At 52.1% G+C, this 16,782-nt stretch overlaps 6 protein-coding genes across 6 annotated transcripts; 2 read left to right on the top strand and 4 right to left on the bottom strand.

Annotated features, from left to right (window-relative positions):
• Positions 1-680: 680 nt before the first annotated feature.
• J4E79_008129 (uncharacterized protein) lies at positions 681-1,725 on the top strand (the record flags this gene model as incomplete). Its single annotated transcript, XM_049356988.1, has 4 exons — positions 681-786; positions 835-900; positions 959-1,495; positions 1,547-1,725. 4 exons carry the CDS (start codon positions 681-683, stop codon positions 1,723-1,725), a joined length of 888 nt encoding a protein of 295 aa, XP_049208352.1.
• A 562-nt stretch (positions 1,726-2,287) lies between these two features.
• Positions 2,288-4,915, bottom strand: J4E79_008128 (uncharacterized protein; the record flags this gene model as incomplete). The annotated part of the gene is made up of 1 exon (XM_049356987.1): positions 2,288-4,915. One exon carries the CDS (start codon positions 4,913-4,915, stop codon positions 2,288-2,290), a length of 2,628 nt encoding a protein of 875 aa, XP_049208351.1.
• Positions 4,916-7,344: 2,429 nt separating this feature from the next.
• On the bottom strand, positions 7,345-8,442 carry J4E79_008127 (uncharacterized protein; the record flags this gene model as incomplete). The annotated part of the gene is made up of 1 exon (XM_049356986.1): positions 7,345-8,442. The coding sequence occupies one exon, from the start codon at positions 8,440-8,442 to the stop codon at positions 7,345-7,347; it is 1,098 nt and encodes a 365-aa protein (XP_049208350.1).
• A 1,103-nt stretch (positions 8,443-9,545) lies between these two features.
• On the bottom strand, positions 9,546-10,249 carry J4E79_008126 (uncharacterized protein; the record flags this gene model as incomplete). Its single annotated transcript, XM_049356985.1, has 3 exons — positions 9,546-9,862; positions 9,913-10,009; positions 10,061-10,249. The coding sequence occupies 3 exons, from the start codon at positions 10,247-10,249 to the stop codon at positions 9,546-9,548; spliced, it is 603 nt and encodes a 200-aa protein (XP_049208349.1).
• A 473-nt stretch (positions 10,250-10,722) lies between these two features.
• J4E79_008125 (uncharacterized protein) lies at positions 10,723-14,139 on the top strand (the record flags this gene model as incomplete). Its single annotated transcript, XM_049356984.1, has 1 exon — positions 10,723-14,139. One exon carries the CDS (start codon positions 10,723-10,725, stop codon positions 14,137-14,139), a length of 3,417 nt encoding a protein of 1,138 aa, XP_049208348.1.
• A 455-nt stretch (positions 14,140-14,594) lies between these two features.
• On the bottom strand, positions 14,595-16,259 carry J4E79_008124 (uncharacterized protein; the record flags this gene model as incomplete). Its single annotated transcript, XM_049356983.1, has 1 exon — positions 14,595-16,259. One exon carries the CDS (start codon positions 16,257-16,259, stop codon positions 14,595-14,597), a length of 1,665 nt encoding a protein of 554 aa, XP_049208347.1.
• Between the last annotated feature and the right edge of the window lie 523 nt (positions 16,260-16,782).

Genomic DNA, 16,782 nt, shown 5'->3' with positions numbered 1-16,782 from the left:
TATCTCACATCGATTGATGATGAATGAAAGTATCTCGCGCGCACTCACCGTCACGGAGACGAACGCTGCTTTAGCGAAAGACGAGAAGCGAATCTGGTCATACGAAAAAGAATGATACCACCGGTTGCGAGAGTGAAGAGTGACAAGATTTTTGCATCTTGCCGTGCTTTAATGAGACTTGCATCTTGCGACATGAATACGGGATACGGAATTCACAGAGTTTACCACACTTTGCAAATGCCCAGTAACCGAAGTGGACCTTGGGACGGATCGCAGCTGCCTGCACGAGCCTGCGCGGGCCTAGTGCGACAAGTGACAAAATTGCCATTTATCTGATGTTCGGCTGGCGTTTCGAGACGAGGTCGCGTCGTGAGCGCCTCGATCTAGCAGCTACCATACGGCGAGTACTTGAGATATATCCATCGCTGGTCAGCTTCTGGAGGCGCAAGAGGATTCCAGATAGGGCCCACTCTGATATCGATGCATACAAGCGCTGTTACTGGAGATGCACTCCCTGGTTCACGCACTGCAGCAGTCACGTGAACACGCGCTGCGCTAGTGTGCCCCACCTTATGACGCGATCGTCATCACCCAACAAACTTCCAGCACCGGCACACTCACCATCTCGAACTGCGGTACCGATCTCGCGGAGCTCACCGCAACAGTAGGTCATACAAGCCATGGCCCACCCAAGCCAACAGTCCAACGTCAAGGCGGGACTTGGTCAAACAGCCCACCAAGACAAAGAAAATGTCAACCCTCCAGACCTGAAGGCTCGTCTTGAAGGTGACAGAGTACACATGGCGACAGAAAAGCATGTCTGACGCATACAAGCCACTCCGCTTCTCAACGCAGTCCGCTCCGACGCCAAGAAGCTCAGCGGTGCCGAGGATCACATACGTGAGTCAAGTCGCTGACCTTGCATCCGCAACTGGCCCTGCCGACGCTAACTTCATAGACGAACCCAATGTGGCAAAAGCCCCAGCGGTTCCAGGTGTGCTCTTGCAGCCAACCCGAGACGGCTACAACTTGCACAAGGGCATGTTCCAGTCGACCTTCAACGGCTCTCCGAAGCCCACACAGCGCCCATGGCTCCAGAATTTGAGCCTCGCCTACGGTGCGACCGACGACGAAAAAGAGCCTGGGACGTGTTCATCCGGCCAATACGACCATGCCATGGACTGGTTCAACGCCCCACTGGAGGCTATGCAGTGGCCCGAGCATCCCGAGACCGCGACAACAGTACAACGAAACTCTTCTGAAATGGAGGCGCCTCCGGGAAACCAAGCTCAGCCTTGGAAACCGGCTTTTGTGTTGGCGAATCAACAGCCAAACCCCTTCCAACTACCCCAGAAGCGAAAGGGCAGCAACATCAAGGAAGAGAAACAGAGTTCCCCCACTTCATGGCAGTTGCGGCGGCCCCGTGAGATGATGGCAAGGCATGAAGACCCGCTCAGCCCATCGACGGGTCGGAAGAGGGTCAAGCGCGAGCAAGGTAAGCAAACCCTTGACGAATCTCTTCAACACCGTCGCTGACCAACACAAGATGACCAGGTCGTTCCCAAGCCCAACAGCCGTGCACCTTACCTTGCCCTGCTCGTCGCTGCCATACCTCTCGCGGACCAAGCCGACCCCTTGCAGGTAAGGATATCTCACAGCCTCCGACAAGCCCTTGAAGACCAAGAAGAGGGAGAGACACAAGACGGAGATATCCTCTCGGAGTAGAGCAAGGAATCGCATATCTATTTGTGTGGACGGCAGCGCGACAGACGCAGACATGACCGGCACTGGGTGCCACTGTGTCTTATGGCTTTCAGCGCAGCACCTACCCCTCATGGCTCTCATGTATATCTAGTTATGACATCTCGGTAGACCTTCTACTCTTACATCACAATGAGATCGGTTTTCTATACACTTTTTGTTTATGTTGTTCACAGTGTTGCATTGCCGAGAAGGACCTCCACGCAGGGATCTGACAGGACGGATAGTAGCACGGCCATGATTTGCGACAAACGCTGGCCCAGGATGCCACCCGAGAACCAGCACTTTTCGTTGCCTTTATGTCATCCTATATATCGCTCTTCCCCGTCTTCCATTACGTACAAACTGTTGTGTCCAAGGCGCTGAAGCAAATCCCTCGGTATGCACAAGCATGCAAGACGCGTCTAAGGGGTCTTGCATCGTTGATCAAACCGGCCATGTAGGCGCCCAGCCAAAAATGACACGAAACACAGGGAATCTCAGATGAATCCAAGCTGACGAAAGAAATACTGCACTGACTTCCGTCCTATCCATTGCCATTCACGCCACGAATCTCAAAACTCTCCATCGACCATTTCCAGTTGCGGCCAAATCTTCTTCCGATTCGTCTGGCCTGCTTAGGCGTTAGCCTACTATCTGGATGGGGCTCATGGACTTGAGCCTTTTGGTTCCGTTCGTTCCTGAACATCCACGCTGAGCCCAGGAGCTTCTGGGAAGCAAAGCCGATGTCGGTCATGGTATGTAGGAAATCGGACCATGGCACTTCTTGCGACACGCGGAACATGGCATCGAGTGTCTTCCAGCTGCGCCTGTTGACCGCGATCTTGGGTAAGATTGGCTCTTCTATCGGGACTGGCACGATAGCGAGTGGCTCGGGTTCGACGTTGCCGCTTCTCTTGGCCTTCTTACGCTGCTTCTTCGAGGTCGTTTGCATGATCTTGGAGCTGGGAAATGTTCCCGTTATTTCGGTCTTCGGGTCATGAGACGTATGGTTAAGCGGAAGGTACAGATGACTCATGTGCTGTTGAGAGTCGTTACCGGATTTGCTTTCCGATGGCAGGTCACCGGTTTTGTAGATGGGTGCCTTGATGATTGGGTGATCAACAAAGGAGTCGATGTCGCGGCCGTTGCACCTCCTTTTCGTTTCGGTCAAGAACATGCTCCAGAACCTCCGAAGCTTGCCTTCAGCTGCCTGCATGGCGGTGACAGTTGCTTGCGAGGTCGGCTCGTCCGATGGGTAATAAAACTTGCCATCTGATGGATTGGCAGCTTTCGTGAGCTTTACGCCCCACTCTACTTTGTTCAACTGCTTCCAGGGATGGGGAATAGAGATCGTTCCCGACTTCAGCCCTGCATCCAGATCACGCAGGATCGCTCTTGACCATGGTGCATACAAATGTAGATGGTGAATACATGCAGACATGAGCGAGACTTCTGATAGTTGGTATGCGATGAAGGGTGTGATAACGTTTCGGACCTCTTGGTGGGTGTTGGCCAGATGATCGAAATACTCCAGTATGTGGGCGTACCCTTCTATTGGGACGTTGACGTGATGCGTTAGACGATACGAGCCCGCTACGAAGCGGTGAACGGGATTTTGAGGCTCTAGATAGACTTCGGTCTTTGGTCTTAGGCGCATGAGAGCCTCCCCATTCTCAACCTCGTACTTGGCGTGCTGGTAGGCTCGAAGGGACGGAGCCGCCTGAATACCGGCGTTGAAGAATATCATTCTGTGGTCGAGCATGTCGTGGAGAAACGCCCAAAGATCCTTGATCGCTTCCCTATATGCCAAAGGAATCTCATCACCTGGTTCCGTTGTTGGCAGATTCGCCTTGGCATCCTTGACCTTGTCCGCTAACACCAATGCGCTGGTCCAGCACATGAGTGCTTCGTAGGCGGATACCATTAACTTTTGGACGACCAAAGAGTCGCTATCCGGCAAGTCTAGCTCTGGTGGCGCTGTCCTGCCCATGTCGTCTTTGATCAAAGCAAGGCAGTGCTTTCGTTGACTCTCGAATTGTTCGGCGAAATACGCTGGATCTTCCCTGAGCGAACCCAGATGATCTGCGCACTCGTCGATCTTTGTGGACATCAAGAGCCTCATGCGATCTATGTTAAGATCTTGAGCTCCAAGGAACGGCGCCATAGCAATCATGGCCATGCCACGTGGTGAAGTGTCGAAGGCTTGAAGATTGAAGAATATACAACTGCTTAGACTTCGTGGGGGTGGCTGGAGTCCAAGAGATCTCGCCAAAATGCGCTTGCAAATTCGATGGAGCAAGCGATAGAGATACAGCTGTGTACGTAGGACCGTCACAGCTACTCCCGGGTGGACCGCAAGGCCATCTTCAATCCGAGCTCTAGCTTCGTTCAGATTGATGTACGGAATCATCTTGCCGTAATCATGTTCGTCTTGGCCGGTGAAGCTTGTCGCCCACCCTTGAAGGCAAGCGAAGTGCTCTTCCTCGCTCGTCTGGTAGCAGGCAGCATGTAGGAGCTCGGCATGAGCAAATGCTGCTGGGAGCTGGCAGGTGCGGTAGTGCAAAAGCAGAAGCATCGCTTCTGGTCTACTCGTGAGGTCTTGAAGGTTGATGTACGGCATTCGTACAAGGTCAGACGCAAAGAATCGATGTCGGCTTAGGTCTGACGCGTAAAGTCCTTCCACATGTCTCGCTGCGAACGCCAGATCTGGGCGATGGACGATCGGTATGTCAGGATCAACGTCTCTCAGAACTTGTTGGCGCTCAGACACCCTCAATTTCGACCAGGACTCTCGGATTACGCTTCCATGCTCTTTTGTAAAATCCAACAGCTTTGAGTAATCGGCCATAGTCTTTGAAGTCAACCCATCTGTTGACCTCTCACCTCCTAAGTATCTGCCGTATTCGTCAACGTTGCGTTCCACGAGACCATGTGTCAGCCGTCGTATCTCAATAGCGGTCGGGTAGGCCTCCGTTCCGGGGAACACGTTTATCCATGTGTCCATGCGGCGGCCATCGTCTGTGTCGTCGCTGCAATAGGCAGAGAACGCCTGTTCTCTGTGTAGTAGTGTGTTGGCGTACTGTGCAGCAAATTCCTGGGTGTTTGCTTCCTTTTGGAGTCGCTTGTCTTGCGTTTTCTCGTTCTCGGGCGCATAGTCCAGAAGCACCTCCATCTTGGAGAATCTTGACGAAGGATGCGGAGAGTTCGTTCGTGGGCGAGGAGTTTATACTCATGTCCGCACAGACCATGTCTAGCATTCGCTTATGCCCGCGAGTCGCCTTCACCTAGGTTTGCTAGGAGTAACGACGTAAGGCTAATTCAATGCGCCCGTTTACGTCATTAAATACGGATCTTCGATACGTACGGAGACGAGGGCCACGCCACGGGAGAGAATTCCAGCCACAACCACGACATGGTAGCGATATAGAGTTCTGACCCATCCCAAGGATGACGTGAGGATTGGAGGATGCTCTCATCTGGATTGAGCACTTGGAGCATATCGAAGATTTCCGACCCTAGATACGCTCTTCCTCATAGCGTGAGACATCACGGGAGTCTCCTGTTATTTGTATGCTGTCTGTTTCCACAGGAAGGAGGGTGCTTAGATATTTCCGAGGTTGTGATCACGTTAGTCTGATGTGGAGTTCCAAGGTTGTCTCGAACATTCAGCATACTCGTGCAGTCAGCTTCGATTGTGTATAATTAGTAGTGGTGAACTCTAAGATTTAGCTTACTGGTAAACATCTCTCTTGAGAACTACACCCTGCTTGTACTGCGTGCAAGTCACCATGTGAGTTCTCCCTTATTCTTGGGGTGATGATGGCATGTTCCATAGCCTCAACAACTCTGAAGATAAACCTCACACGCGGTTGATGGCATGGTGCGTAGAGTTTGCGTGTCGTTGTGGGATTCTTGCTCACGAGACCGTCGAAGAAGTTGTGGCGCGCAACGTAATCTGTTGTACTATTGTACTGCTTCACATAGTCCATAATCTTCGTGCAATTCCTCAGCACCATAGCCTTCGAGTCAAGACTTATTGCTCGCCCCTACCGTAGCTCTGGCTCGCCAATCTTCTCTTCATGTCCTGCGCTGGTGCTAGTGTACATGTGTGTAACTTGCTCGGTCGTTATGTGTTGTTCTACCGCTTTGAGAACTCCCCTTGGCTGTCTGTGACTTTACGCCGCTCGGTGTGGCTGCTACCGTATAATTAACGTCGCCGATCAACTGCCTGGTGCCATTGCGAGTGTGGGAGGAGCAAAGTCGATTTGGCAGGGCCAATGCACCGGACTGGCGGACCCTGTCCCCTAAAAACCCGACGATTGCCTGGCTTGCCGCCACCCCAAGACTGCCATCTTTGTGTGCTCTGCACCTCTTCTGAACCCACCCGCGCTCGCTCCGTGACAGATTGCTTCTCATATCGCTGTTGGCAGATGAAGGAAGCAGCATGTGACTACCGGGGCTCCTCATGAGATCAAGATGTGTCGCTTCGGACAGCTCTTCGTCGGGACGTCAAAGGCTCTTACCACCGGCGGAGTAACAATCCGTTGTCTTTCCAGTATCTTCGCAGCGCAAGGTGGAGAATATCGACGGCAGTCTGTGGATTGAAGTAGCGCACACGTTCATCCAGATACCAGTCCAAGCACTGACTTGTTGCGAACGAGAAGATTGCGATTCAGATAGGAAAGTTACAGAGACGTGTTCTTCGGTTTGCCGGGTGAAGCTCTTAGTAGCGAAGCCTGTCCAATGTCGAAACCTCTGCTGCAGCGTTCGTTTGGATACTGCTTGTTTGTCTTCGTTGCCGTTGCCAGACGCTGTTCGTCGCCGGCGTGGTGTGGTGTTGATGCAACCGGTAAACCGGATGCGGAAACTAGTGCGGCGCGATTCCACGTGCTTGCCCGGGTGGGCTTGGGCTCTTCACGTCCCACGTCATACCCGCCAGTCTACCCACCTCTTGTTGACAACGCAGGACAACCCAAGGAAGCGCCTCGGGACACGACGAGTTTAATATCCAATGGAGTCAACAAGGCAGCATTGTTCGGGGTCTACACGAAAGCCAGCGCAATGAGACTTAGGTGCTGTCTTGGATCCGCAAGGCTCATCATCATTGGCTGCAGCCGCTGCATCAAACTAGAGCATTCTACATGAGTCCCTCTTGCAGAGCTCATCAAGTTCCATAACACGTGTAAGCCTTGCGCATTCATTCAAGCCGAGTAGTACCGCGTATGCACCTCGAACGGAAATCGTCCAACGCGCTGGCAGACTGTGACTTTTCATGAGACAGAAATGTACCAACTGAAGAGGTCAAAGAATAGACTTGGTAGTTCTGGTCAAATTCACTGACTGTTGATCAAACTTGGGCTGATGGGTGAATTCAATATCTACCGTTCGATCTTAATACCATGTGTTTAAGATCCATATCTTCAAGCCTTGTCTGCAACCAAACCTTCGTGAATCTCATGTGCTGAGCCGTTGCCCAAGCACTACTTTTGAGGATAGCAAAACCAGCCATCACTATCCAGCTGCCGCACCAAAACAAAAGCCAAATTCAATCACACCATCACCATCTGTTGACCATTCACCGTCCCCCAACGCACCATCGTTCTACTCCTCATCCTCTTCATCCCCCTCGTCCTCCTCATCCTCATCCTCTTCACCGTCCTCCTCTTCACCCTCTTCCTCCTCCTCTTCACTCTCATCCTCCTCCATGCCATCCTCTTCATCATCTGATTCTGCCTCCATGTTGTTGTCCCTCTCCCAGGTGATCCTCTCCCAGGAATATTTTCCGGTTTCGAAGTAATAATCGTACTCACTCTCACCGCCAACCGGTACCGAACCATCGGCAGCCTTCAAATCCCAGTTGACACGAGGAATCATTTCCGCTGCATCCAACCAATTTCGATAGGAATAGTAGGAGCTCTTGGGTACGCGAATCGCAACTGTCATATCAAGTGTTGTGTAGTGGTTGATGATCTGGATGTCCTTGGTGAGGTCGGCTAGCACGTTGCAAGGAACGTCATCCATATGTGGTAACTCTAACTGGAGCAGAAGGCCTTGGTTGACCGCGAACCGGGTAGATACCTGGCGAATCATGTCGTCCATCCTCGTGGCGTAGTGTTCATACCAAACAGGCGGGACATGAAGACCTCGAGCATGTACGACCATGACGGCTTGGAGCCATTGAATGAAATCGTTCTTGAGCTTGTTCATACCTGAGTGACGGAAGGGCTGATCGGCGGTTGGGTTGAGAACTTTGTTGATCTCAACAAGGAAACCAACCAAGGTTCCAATCCAGGTTCGGGTGAGCTGGAAAACAGGTTCGATCGGTCGCACAGGCAGGTGGGGCGACAGCTTAGCCAGGTCTTCAAGGTTGGCGTCCACCTGGATGTGGGTGTAGTTGTATCGCGCGATGTTGTAGTCCAGGCTGGTTCTAATCACAAGAGGTCGGTTGCGAAGTCGGTGTCGCAAGCGAGCCGCAAAACGTGCTTGTAAAGTGGTGTCGATGAATTCAAAGGGCAGGTCGACGAACTGGATGACAGCTTGGTTCTTGAAGGCCACAGCATGGTCGCCCAGGAAAGCGATGTCGGTTGATGTTTGAGGGATGAGGGTGTCGATGACTTGGTCAGCAACCTCGCCTGGTATGCCGGTTCCAAATTCCCTGATGAGGGTGTGGATTCGGGATCGTTCTTGGGTATCGGCCATTGTAGTGCGGTGTTCGGTATTGAAGGCGGAATGCTGTGTTGTGTTGTCGGTACTTGAGTGGCTTGGGTCGCGAGGATAACTAGTTGTGCCGCTAGAGTTCGATCTTTCCGGTGTGGAGGGTGGAAGTAAAGAAGTAGATGGACAGGAAGTAGGTCGGCCAGGCTGGTAGATATCCTCAATGAGCGCTAGTAGTAGCGTATCGCTAGCGTACCTAGGTACACGCCAAGCTCGTAAAAAGGCGGTATCAAGTTCGCTGTGAAGTGGCAAATCTTGGAAACCACGTGTCTTGTTCAGGTGATAATTTGCGGCTTTAACATAATGACGACGAAAACCGCGTAGATTTTGCCGCCAATGCCATGAGGTGGCAAAACCACGTGTCTTATCGAGGTGATGAATTTGCGGCGTTACAACAGTGCTATAGATCGCGCAGGCTGAGCACGTTCGAGACGAGTCGAGCGCCGTCAAATGCATAGATGTGATGGAATTAGGTGGCACAGATAGAGCCTTTATGCATGTATAGTTCTGGTAAAGCTAAGATTTCCATATTGGTATCAATGCTGGCTTGTACTCGTACTAACAAGCCAACAAAAGTGGAGGCCGTCAAGGTTCCTGATTTTATCGAGTGGCTGTTGCAACACAACGTATACTTCACACGTGGACATGTGCGGACGGCGTTGGAAGCAACAGAAGCTACGTGTACAACCCCAAGTTTGATCCTGGAAGCTCATCCTCCATGCATGATGGTGCTGACTACCAATGCGCCAAGATAACACGAAGCAAAAGAACTGTTCAAGGCGGGTAACCTGTTGGGCGGACAGATTGTCCTACGCTAGGAGTCTAGAGAAGAACGGGTAGCAGTGGATTGTCGGTCACAAAGCGTTCAGACAGGTTGAGAGTGTTATGCTTATTGGGTTCAAACTACTGAGGCGCATTACACAGGGCAGTTCAGGTGACATTTGCAAGGCTCATCAAGTGGAGATCCATTGAGCTCATGAGAAAGATGTTTGTGAGTACATCCATGGAGAGCAGGCTATACTCGCAAAGAAGACAAGACAATGCCTCTATTCCGGACGGCTTTTACCACGACGCATTCGAGCAAGACACTAGACAGTGTCAAGAGCCTCTGCATCGTCACGCCCCTCGTCCTGCTCCATGCCATCACCTGTCTTGTCGCCAGCGGCCCCTTCGAGAAGTGTGGCGCGAACCTTTTCCAAAGCCTTACCCAAATAGTTCTTGCCTGGGAACTCGCCGTTCTTCTCTGCCTTGGCCTGCGTACACCCGATTCCCCATATCTTGTCCTTAGGCGAGGCTTCACACAACGGGCGACCCTTTGTTGCTACCAGACGCAGGCGGAGAGTACGAGCTTCGTTGGAGCGGGTGAACTTGAGGATGTTGGCTTCGAACACAACCTCGCGCGACACTGCGCGCCATGTTAGTTTGGGTTCAACACAAGACATCGGGAGCACCTACTCTCGTTCCATGTCTCCGCATCGAAGTTTTTCACTTTCCTGCCCAGTCTCTTGGCCGTCTTTGGGTTCTTGGTGTGGAGAATGGCGCGCAGTGACTCCTGAACGCTCGTTAGCAGCTGATATCGATCATAACATGTTGCTGACTATACATCATCACAGAACTTCTTTGCCTTGGCGGCTTGAAAGTAGTGCTCGCATGAAGTGTACACCACCCCGTCTTCCTCGAAGCTGCTCTTGTGCATCTGCGACAGATAACCGTTCTCGTTGTCTGCTCCGTAGAAGTATAGAGGAACTGCGTCGGGGTCAGATGATTTTGATGCATCTGTTGAGTTGGCCATGGTCGATGTTGCGTTTGAGCTTGGAGAATTGGGGTAGAAGAAGTGGAGAGTAGAGAAGTTGGAGAGGAGGGAAGATGGAGAAGGGTATATGTATGGTTAGCGTACAACCTTAGTCTTGGCGACGTCTGCGCACGTAGGCACGTGATAACGTGACGCGCTAGGCCATATCCATAGCCTGGCTCCCTCGAGTAGGCCAGTACTTCCATGTATCTTACCGTGATTTGTAAACGATTCTGAGAAAATGCAAATAATGCTGATTTCATTTGCAGAGCACATCTCGTTTTGCGCAACAGAAGAGGTGCGGGCTCACCCATGGACATCCAGTCTGACTGGGATGACGTGGCGACGTTGCTTCCTGTGGTGAGTGGCCAGGTCTGCTCCTGCCGCGCCTGGGAAAAAAAGAATGCATCCCACGTAAACCTCGCCCATCCTGTCCAGAGGCTGAGTTCCACAGCCTCGCGCCCCACCGAAACATGGCTTCACACCACGAGCTCAACGTCCTAGTCCTCTCGCTTCTCACACAAACCAACACCGTTGCCCTACCGAACCCGTACGCGAAGAATCTACACGATCTCGACGAGAACGAATCCGCACAGGCTCAGTCGACACCAGAACATGATACAAATGAGCAGATTGCGACGGATATCGCGGAGTACAAGACACAGAATGAGGAGATGCGGAAGCTCAACAACCGCAGGACTGAATTCCGTGATTTGACGGTCAGACAGTTAGAATGGACCAAGAGCCTCAACCACGAGCTCGGTCAGAAGAGCCGCCGTCTAGAAGAGCTCGATCAGAAGAACCTCCGTCTAAAAGAGCTTGAAGCCGAGACTTTAGCTCTTCGGATGCGCCCTACAGAGGAGGATCTCGACGCTGCCATCCAGGCAAAAGCTTTCATGCAAGAAGATCTGGACTTCCACCGGAGAATCACAGCAGGATACCAATTGAGGCCCTCAAGAAAGCAGTATGACGATGCCATTGGAGCCAACAACGTACTGGAGACTCGTATCTCTGAACTGGAAAAGAGACCAACACAACAGCGACTAGAGGAAGCCGTCAAGAGTGCTACCAGGTTGCTGCTTAACGAACTTGAACAGCGTCCGACACAGCAGCACTTGGACGATGCTATCACGAACGCTGTTCGCCCGCTGAAGGAGCAGATCTTTGAGCTAGAGAAGAGGCCAACACAACAGATGCTGGAGGATGCGGTCGAGAAAAAGACCAGTCCCCTTGCAATCAATATCGCTACCCTCAAGCAGCGGCCCACTCAACAGGCCCTACAAGACGCCGTCACAATCGCGATTAACCCGTTGAACACCAAGATCGCCACCCTCGAGCAGCGTCCCACTCAGAAGGCCCTACAAGACGCCGTCACAGACGCGACTGACCCGTTGAACACCAAGATCGCCACCCTCGAGCAGCGCCCTACTCAAACGATGCTTGCCGCAGCTGTTGCAACGGCCACTGGTCCGCTGAACACGCAGCTGACGCACCTCCGACAACGTCCCACCCAAGCGATGCTTAACGCGGCTGTTGCAACAGCCACTGGTCCGCTGAACACGCAGCTGACGCACCTCCGACAACGTCCTACCCAAGCGATGCTTGCCGCAGCTGTTGCAACAGCCACTGGTCCTATAAACACGGAGCTGACGCGCCTCCGACAACGTCCCACCCAAGCGATGCTTAACGCGGCTGTTGCAACAGCCACTGGTCCGCTGAACACGCAGCTGACGAACCTCCGACAACGTCCTACAGAGCAGAACCTACAAGACGCTGTAGCACAAGCATCCGAACATCTCAATAACCAGATTACTGAGCTCAAGAAGCGTCCCACTCAAGAAGACGTGGATAATGCCATGGCCAACGCGACTAGGCCGCTGGAAGAGGAAGTTGTCTCGCTGAGACAACGCCCAAGCGCTACGGATTTGGAGAATGCTGTCGCAAACTCCAAGGCAGGACTCCAAGAAGAGTTACAGAAAAAGGTCGATGAGATCTCAGGTCTAGAGAAGCGGCCAACTCAAGAGAAGCTGGAGAGCGAGATTGCTTCCGTCCGACAAGCTATGGGACATCAGCTTACTGAAGCGCAACTATCCATATCTCGTCTTGAAGAGCGTCCAACACAACAACACCTCGAATCTTCCGTCAGGGGAGCTAAGCAGCCCTTGGAGAACTCCTTGACTCTCTGCCGACAGGATAGAGACCATTGGAAGGAACAGTTCGAGGACGCCAAAGAAGCGAACAGAGTTGATACGGACAAGAAGAACGAAAAATTCCAGATAGAGATAAGAGAACTTGAGACCCGCGGAGAAGAGGCTAAGACCGCGTTGCAAGACAAGTTGCGAGATGCGAAAGCATCCAATGATCACACACTTGGAGTTCGAGACGATACCATCAGAAAGCTGACGAACGACGTTCTATATCAGATGAATAAAGAACAAGAACTATCCGGGCTCTTACAATCAAGAGACACTGAACTTGAACAGTTAAGAGTCGATGCGCATGTCGCTTTGATCACCGAGCGCAAGCAGTGGCAAGCCGAAAAGAAAGAGCAACAGGAAACCAAGGAGAACCAAACTCAATCGAACCTACGCCAGTTGTACCGGCGATATGCCTCAGCGGAAGAAGGCCGCAAACATGCTTTACGATGGATGAAGATCTCATTCGCCGCGTTGTACACGATATGGGGCCAAAAGCAGGCCATAATGGATACAACAGGCGCGCAACTTCGGCGGCAGCGGGAAGCGATTGAGAAACTTGACTGTGCTGCTAGCGAGTTCCAGAAGACCCAACATAGGCTCGAAATGGATCTTGAGGTCGCTGAGAAGCTTTACGAGGAGATCAAGACTGCCTTGGCCAGCGCTGAAGGTGATACTGCTGAGACCGGTCGAGCTCGCGACGACGCGCAAGAGGAGGTTCGCAGACTTACAGAGACTCTTCGCCTATCACGAGAGATGGTCGCAACCGGCGAAGCCAAGCTTGCAAAAACTCGTCAGTCTATCACAGAAATGGAGGCCAGAGTCAAAACAACTGAAGATGCGACCTTGGCCGCTAACAGCAAGACCTCGTCGGAACTTACCCAGGTGACAGAACAACTTGCCAAGGTCAAGGAGGCATCCAAAGCGGATACCACAGGATTCAACGCTTCCCTTGAGACATCAAAAAGGGAGGCTAGCAAGCAGCAGCAGGCCCTTGAGCAGTTCAAGGCTGGAGTTGAGAAGAAGCGGGCAGCGCTGGGTAAAAGGCTCCAGGATGTTGCACATGAGAAGAAGCTGCAAGAGCCTGATGAGCTTCTCACTGTTGACGAACATCAGCTGTTGGTCGATGTTCAACAAAAGATATCGGAGATTCGGACACGTCACACGGAAGTTCTCGCCTACAACTTCAGACTGAAACATCAGCGCTGCAGGTTGCTAGGCCTGATATACAATCATATCGGTATCGCTGCACCTTACAACAGCAAAGCTGAGTTTCAGAAGGATTACGACGACTTGGAAGTAGCCATGGATTTACGGGTCAAACTATGTCTTCAGTTCATGGAATTGGAAGAGAAGCTGCAGGATGCGTGCCACGAAAAGGTAGCGTCTCTCGGTCGTGTCGTGGCACGACTGTTAGCTCAGAACAAGACACTCTCCGACCTAATGGAAGCGCCTGTTCAATGTGGATGTGCGAGCACCATCTCGGATTTGGGCAACCGCGTCAGGGATTTAGAGAAGAAACTTGGCGACTCCATTGAGCAAACTAGACGGGCGGTTGGAAGGTATCAAGCCACCACTAAATCGATGCTCAGAGACATCGAGCTGCTACACAACGAGCTCACGACTGTCAGCGGCGCCTACAACATGATCAAACAGTTTGTGGACGACAAGGTCAAGACAGGAGCTCTGAGATAGTGTACCAACAGTTTGCATGATGTTTCATCAGCTTCTTACGGGTCGCAGTCTAGGACGCGCGTGAGAAAGACCTGAGATCAAGAGAATGCAGTTATAGCTACAACATTAGATCAATACTAGCATGACTTATCAAGAGAGTTCAACGTGAGACGTTCGATAAGTTTGTGCTTTCCATACAGTCAAAGCGCTGGACACCTTGCTGTGCTACGTATGTACTATGTAGTGAACGACCGAAGAGAACCAAGCACGGAGTGATGAAAGTTCTTCTGCGATCAGTGAGACATATTACATGCAGCCGACCCATGACACCCCTTCCATTCCGCAACCTCCCGGCGAAGACCTGCATGATGATGATCTCTCTCGACCATCGTAAACGCCAACCCAATCCTCTTAGAGCGAGCCCTCGATCGAACATCGCAGCCGCGAAGAAGAGACCGATCTTAACAGCGCTTGTTTCATCCAGACTCGGATGATCCACTCAATGGGGACAGTTGGGTCTCGCGTACAGTGTCAGTGTAGAGACCCGCCGCGTATTCCCTGATAAACCCTTTTATCTCGTTGTGGGTCCGAACCAGTAGCTTCTTCAACTCTGGCATGTCCTCGGGGCAGGCTTCTTCCAGCTTCTTCTGCTCCTCGCGTAAAGAATGCATTGAGGCATCCATCTCCCTTATCGGTATTGCTTCGGCTTCTAGAGCGATATTCTCCTCACGGAGCTGTCCGCGTTGATGGATAAGGGTCGTTCGTTGCTGCTCGGCGTGATCCACCTTGCTCTTGGACTTGTTATTCGTGTTATCCATGTAGCGTTTCAAGTTGACGTGGACTTCCTCATTGAGCTGCTTTTGATACCGGAAGTGGCTGTTGCGAACCTTGCTTTTCTGTTGCCATTCGGCTTGCGGCATCTGCACGGCCGATTCGACGCTGATACCTGCTGGAGCTATGTTGAATCCTATACCCGTGTGGTAATAGCTCTGTGTCATCTGGCAGAAGAGCTCTTCCCCAAGTTTGCTTTCCTCGACACTGATAGGAAAGGCGACAATGTACGTGCGCCAATTATACAACGGTACACCGTCCTCGCCCTTGAACTGTATGCGACAAATGTTCGTGAAGAAAGCCTGAAGGAAGTTCGTATCGCCTGTGTTGTGTCTCTTGGTCCGATCCGCTTCGTTCTCGGTGTAGCCAACGTACTTGAACAAGTGCTTGAACGGCAAGTCTTGCGCTTGCGGGTGGTCGGACTTGTTCTGTTCGAGCAGATTGTCGAGGGCGTTGCAAAATGCTATGACTCTGCCAATGCGAACAGCACTGCCTTGTAGAAAGTGGTGAGCGCCTACGGCTATGTCGTTCCTACTGGAGCGAGTACCCCTAGATACATTGTCTACCAACACGCAGAGGTCAATGTGTTTTGGGTCGCCTGACACATAGTCTCTCATGCAGCGTATCACCTGCTTCAGTTGTCTAGGCGTGAGAGACTCGCCCGACGCATTGGTGATGTACCGAACGTAAAAACATGGACAAGGCGTGCTCTTGGAGCGTAAGACCCAGGATGACACATCAGGCAGTTCAGCCTTCGTGGCCATGGCTACGTAGTAGGCCTCGAGGCTACTGTCGTCATAGTGGTATCGCAACCCGGCGTCAGCGTCGTCATTCCCTAGCAATCTTCGGGGCAGGCTGCCGTCAAGGATGGACTGCAACATCTCGAATGGCATATCTGCCAGGATCAATGCCCCGATGGATCTCCATGTAGCCAATGACTCCAAGGATCTGTTGGGGGCGTTGAAGAAGGGGTGATTGGATCTGTTGGAATCGTCATACGCCGCATCGATGACTGCCGTATATCCATAGCTGAGAAGCTCAGAGTAGTCATGTGGGGTGGCTGTTATGGCGACTTCGAGAATGAGCTGGGCCGCAACAGGAAGCCGGATCGTCTTGCGCTGGATCATTTGGGCGTTGTCGTCATCGATGAGGCCACGGACTTCTGAACTCGTCACCCTCCCAAGGTGCTGCTCATCGTCTCGTGATTGAGACGAAGCCCTAGAACCCCACATACTGCTTGGCGATAGGCCTTGTCTTGCTTGCATGCCTTGGCTGCGGGTGCTTATGTGACGTATCGCTGGGTTGCGCATTGTGTTGAGTTGCACATTGTCGGATAGAGGAAGTCTTTGCTACGTGTCGGTAAGGTCGATTGATCTGGCCGGCGCGGATCTGAGCGGGAAGGAAGGAGGAAGGAGGAAAATGGAAAGAGGAAGGAGGAAGGAGGAAAGAGCGGCTACGGCAATACCGCCACGTTATCCCTCATGGTTGTACACCAGTGGCACGCCTCGTATTTTTGCGGCATGTGTCAAATCTGCGCGCGTTCAATGGCGAAAGCCACGTATGGTCATATAGCTACCTAGTTGGAGGGCTCGTTTGTTCCGGTGCCGCCCGCACTTCATATAACACGCGACAGGGTGTTCGAGACCACCTGGGAAACCATGCGACTGCTTACGCCCGCATACTGCAAGACATCATAAAAGGAGTCGCGCATCCTTTCTATCACATGATCCACGGCCAATCGATGACGAACAATATATACTTGGATCAACTTTCCATTCTAGCCGCACATGCCCCGCATGTTGGCCTACAGTTCCACAAGTATCGTCAATCTAA

The sequence above is a fragment of the Alternaria viburni genome (assembly GCF_023758015.1).
Source record: "Alternaria viburni strain BMP 2772 chromosome Unknown scaffold_19, whole genome shotgun sequence".
Classification (NCBI taxonomy): Eukaryota; Fungi; Ascomycota; class Dothideomycetes; order Pleosporales; family Pleosporaceae; genus Alternaria; species Alternaria viburni.
Note: the sequence above shows the minus strand (reverse complement) of the source record. Positions and strands in the feature narration are given on the sequence as shown.